Source organism: Halyomorpha halys, unplaced genomic scaffold, assembly GCF_000696795.3.
Source record: "Halyomorpha halys isolate HHAL.00 unplaced genomic scaffold, Hhal_1.1 Scaffold82.1, whole genome shotgun sequence".
NCBI classification, from domain to species: domain Eukaryota; kingdom Metazoa; phylum Arthropoda; class Insecta; order Hemiptera; family Pentatomidae; genus Halyomorpha; species Halyomorpha halys.
This window is the reverse complement of record NW_027109449.1, coordinates 1,242,265-1,245,832: the sequence shown is the minus strand read 5'-3', so window position 1 is coordinate 1,245,832 and position 3,568 is coordinate 1,242,265. Positions and strand designations below refer to the sequence as shown.

The window sequence follows — 3,568 nt, the reverse complement described above, 5'->3', positions numbered from 1 at the left end:
TATATATATATATATATATATGTGTAAGAAATTTATTTGAAAACAAATTAACTTAAAGTGGAAGAAAATGAATCTAATAAACAATTTACAAGGTTATATGGAGGTTGCAAAGAGAAAAAAATGGTTAGATTAGGTTATTCAATTCTGATTCGGGGTCATTAAAATTTAAATTGATGGTAGGAAGGTCTAGTACGGTAAAAAAGAAAATTTTGGAGTAAACTCAGTTGGATAGTAAGGCGTTCTCTTTCAGCATTCTTCCTACCCTAGTCGGGGAACCACTTCTTGTAATCTATATGCACATGATGAGGTTGAATTCAAGAGAAGAAAAACTGTTTTTTCTAAATCCCAGAAAAAAATGGCTCTCTACTCTCTCGTATGTTCCTTCACAAAGCGATCGCCTGGAACCTGTTTTTTTACTATTTGCCACAAGGGATATTAATAGTGCCTATATTTGGTTAAATGGAACAAAAATTATGTTTTATTTTTTCCTATATTATGTACAATCTTACGTAAGATTATGTGTAAATCAAACTACTTACTAGTCACTGCACCCATGTGTGAATTGCAAGTGCAGCTGTTGATTTTGGAACAATCGCATATATCGCTCAGAAAACCTCCTAAATCTGAAAAAAGGTAAATTATTTTTTTATATAGTATTTATAAGAGTTTTAAATATAAGTTTAACATATTTTTGAATAGTAAAAAAAATGTAGCAGTCTCGGGACTAATCCACAGAAGTGAAACCTCTGGAAATGAAGTATGAAATAAAATTTATTTATTAAATAAATAAAATTGTATCCTTGTATAGTCTCAACACTATTTATTACATCGATAGTCCAACGTTTCAGCTAATTGGGCCATCCTCAAGGACAATCCTCAAATATAAATTCTCACCTCATATCAAAATTTAAAATTGTTTTTCAGGCTATTCAGCCCACGTCATTAATTATAAGTCAAACACACCCTTTTTTTAAAAAAAAAAAAAAAACTTCATTAATTTTCAAAACTTTTAATTTCTATTAATCCACATATTAATTTATTTATATTTGTATGATTATTGGGTTTATATTGCTGTGTATCTATGGAAATTTTCGGGATGCCAGTATCGCTGAAGGCAATTATCCAAAAATAAGTTAACTAATTAATTATATATTGAGTCCTAAGAATTATTATCATGATTGGATTCTTTTCCAAAGGTTATTTGTGTGTTTATCAGTTTACCAATTAAATACCTCTATATTTATAAAATGTTGTTACCATTAATTATATAGTATAATAAAAGGTGGTATAGTGGGTTATATAATAGTATATAAACTACATAAAGAAACTAAGTATTTATTTATAATTTGTTATTATGATTAAAATGATTCAGATAAAGGTTGCCATAAAATATAAATTATTACATTATTACTTATTAGTTGATTTTATACTTATAGCTGCTGATGCCGTGGGATGTAGTACCGTAGGTCTCATTCATAAAGGACGTCCAGGTCTCGTGGCCCTTCTCACGACTTCGTCAGGTCGAAGTGCATCTTTTATGCCTGCCTCCTGACTGTGGTCCTCACCCGTCTATGCCTTCCTGTTGAGTGTCTCTGTTTCTGATCTAGATTTCCTGTCCTTTTCTCCCACTTCCCTTTTGGGGCGTTACCTTATATTGTAATCTTCTATCTCATTGGCTATCGGTGATCGAAGGCTCCCGCCGAGGTAGGCGTCCCCTTCTCATGGGTGAAAATGTTTGGCATGTCCAGGAAGGGCCTGCACCTGGTTAATTTGATTCCGATCCCTCGTCAAACCTGTCATTTTTGTTAGAACACTTAAAGGTTAGCCAATCTAATTTTCTCAGGGGACTCTGGTAATGTGACAAACTTAACACAGATGTTTTCATATTTTCATATTCGGGGACGCAGTAAGAGACTCCTACTCTAACCAGATATCGGGGACAGATTGCAAAAAACCTTAATAAACGACATATTGTTGTAATCATGGCTAATGCCTCGATACATAGCAATGTTATTGTGATAGTGTGGATTAATTAAAAATTAATGAAGTCTAAAAAAATAGGGTGTGTTTGACTTATAATTAAAGACCTGGCCAGAATAGCCTGCAAAACAATTTTAAATTTTGATATGAGGTGAAAATTTATAGTTGAGGATGTCCTTGAGGATGGCCGAATTAGCTGAAACGTTGGACAATTGACGTAATAAAAAATGTTGAGACTAAACAAGGATACAATTTGATTTATTTCATAAAGAAAAATATTATTTTTTAGTTGTTTCCCCCATTATTTTTAGAGATAACTGTATAATTAATAATCATTAAATCTTACCTTTTTTACCGAAAAATTGACCTATATTCGTGTTTCCCTTCAAATGTGCAGTTGTGATCTTGTGATCTTTATCCTTGTGATAAATAAATAACAGTCTCAAGAAATTGAAAAATTTATATTTAAAGAAATAAAATTTAATTAATACTGATGCGTTCCCTCTTGTAGCTTATGGTTAATGATAATTAAGTTTACTAATGATCAAGCTAATGACAAACAATATTAGTTCCATAATTGTTGAAATACAACAGTGATTTCCAAATTCAATTCTTGCAGGAAACTTTTTATATTGTAACGAGCAAGAGATCAAAGGAGCTCACTCGATCACTCAATACCGGTAGTGCCGAGAAAATTGAGTCACTTACTCGCATTTTCTGCTCTTCTTTTGCCCTATTACAGAATAAAACAAATCTAGCGTTGTCTCCTCTCCCTCCTTACTACATCCGTTTCATCTCTCAGGCGTCAGTAAATCAATTTACTCTTGTATAATTTGTATTTATTCTGGATTATCTCTCTAGGAAGTCTGGTGAGTCAATTCTTTTACATTTTTTTTTAGTTGAGGTAATCACTTCCATCATTTGAAATAAATTATTATGTATTTATTCATGACAATTGTAAAACTTTTCGGGACCACTGTCCCATATTCATGCCCTATAAAAACCTATAACAATAATAAAATCTATATAACACCAAACTTCATCCTTATATATTTTATTTTATACAATAAAAATCACCTCATGATTTCATATGGGAAATCATGTCCACCATTTGTGCATCTTCACTTCTCTCTGGCACAGCCATCATTCTACATTTCTTACTATCTCTTTGGACCTTATCTCATGTCCAGTGTGCTGTTTGGTTACCTCCCTGTTTTGTATTTATTATAAACTTAGTGATTTTTATTTTTCACATAAACCTGTTTATTTTATCTGATTTCTATGTTTTTATTTTAAGTCTATTTATAATATCTGCGTAATGTGTGTTTAAGTCTTTAGTGTCAGTTTTATAGTTTACTGTGTTTTGTATGTTTTTTGTTATGTATATAGATATCTTCTGTTTTTTGTATTTTGTGTTGTATCTATTATTTTTGGGTTTTCAAAGTTGAATTCGTGGTTCAGTTTTAGCCATAATAGATAGAGCCATAAACCTAACAGACAATATTTACATAAAAAATATCAAAACTGAAATATACACCATGCTAACAGAAAACTTCTATCCCAAAAGATTAATAAACAGACTATGGTA

The 3,568-nt window shown here is 31.2% G+C and overlaps 1 protein-coding gene across 1 annotated transcript in view; it reads right to left on the bottom strand.

Moving 5' to 3' along the window:
- Window positions 1-3,568, bottom strand: part of LOC106692978 (uncharacterized) — a 9,605-nt gene that overhangs the window by 691 nt on the left and 5,346 nt on the right. Inside the window, exon 3 of the mRNA XM_014439274.2 lies at window positions 540-623. Within this exon, the coding sequence (XP_014294760.1) occupies window positions 540-623 (84 nt within the window). The remainder of the gene's footprint in view (window positions 1-539; window positions 624-3,568) is intronic.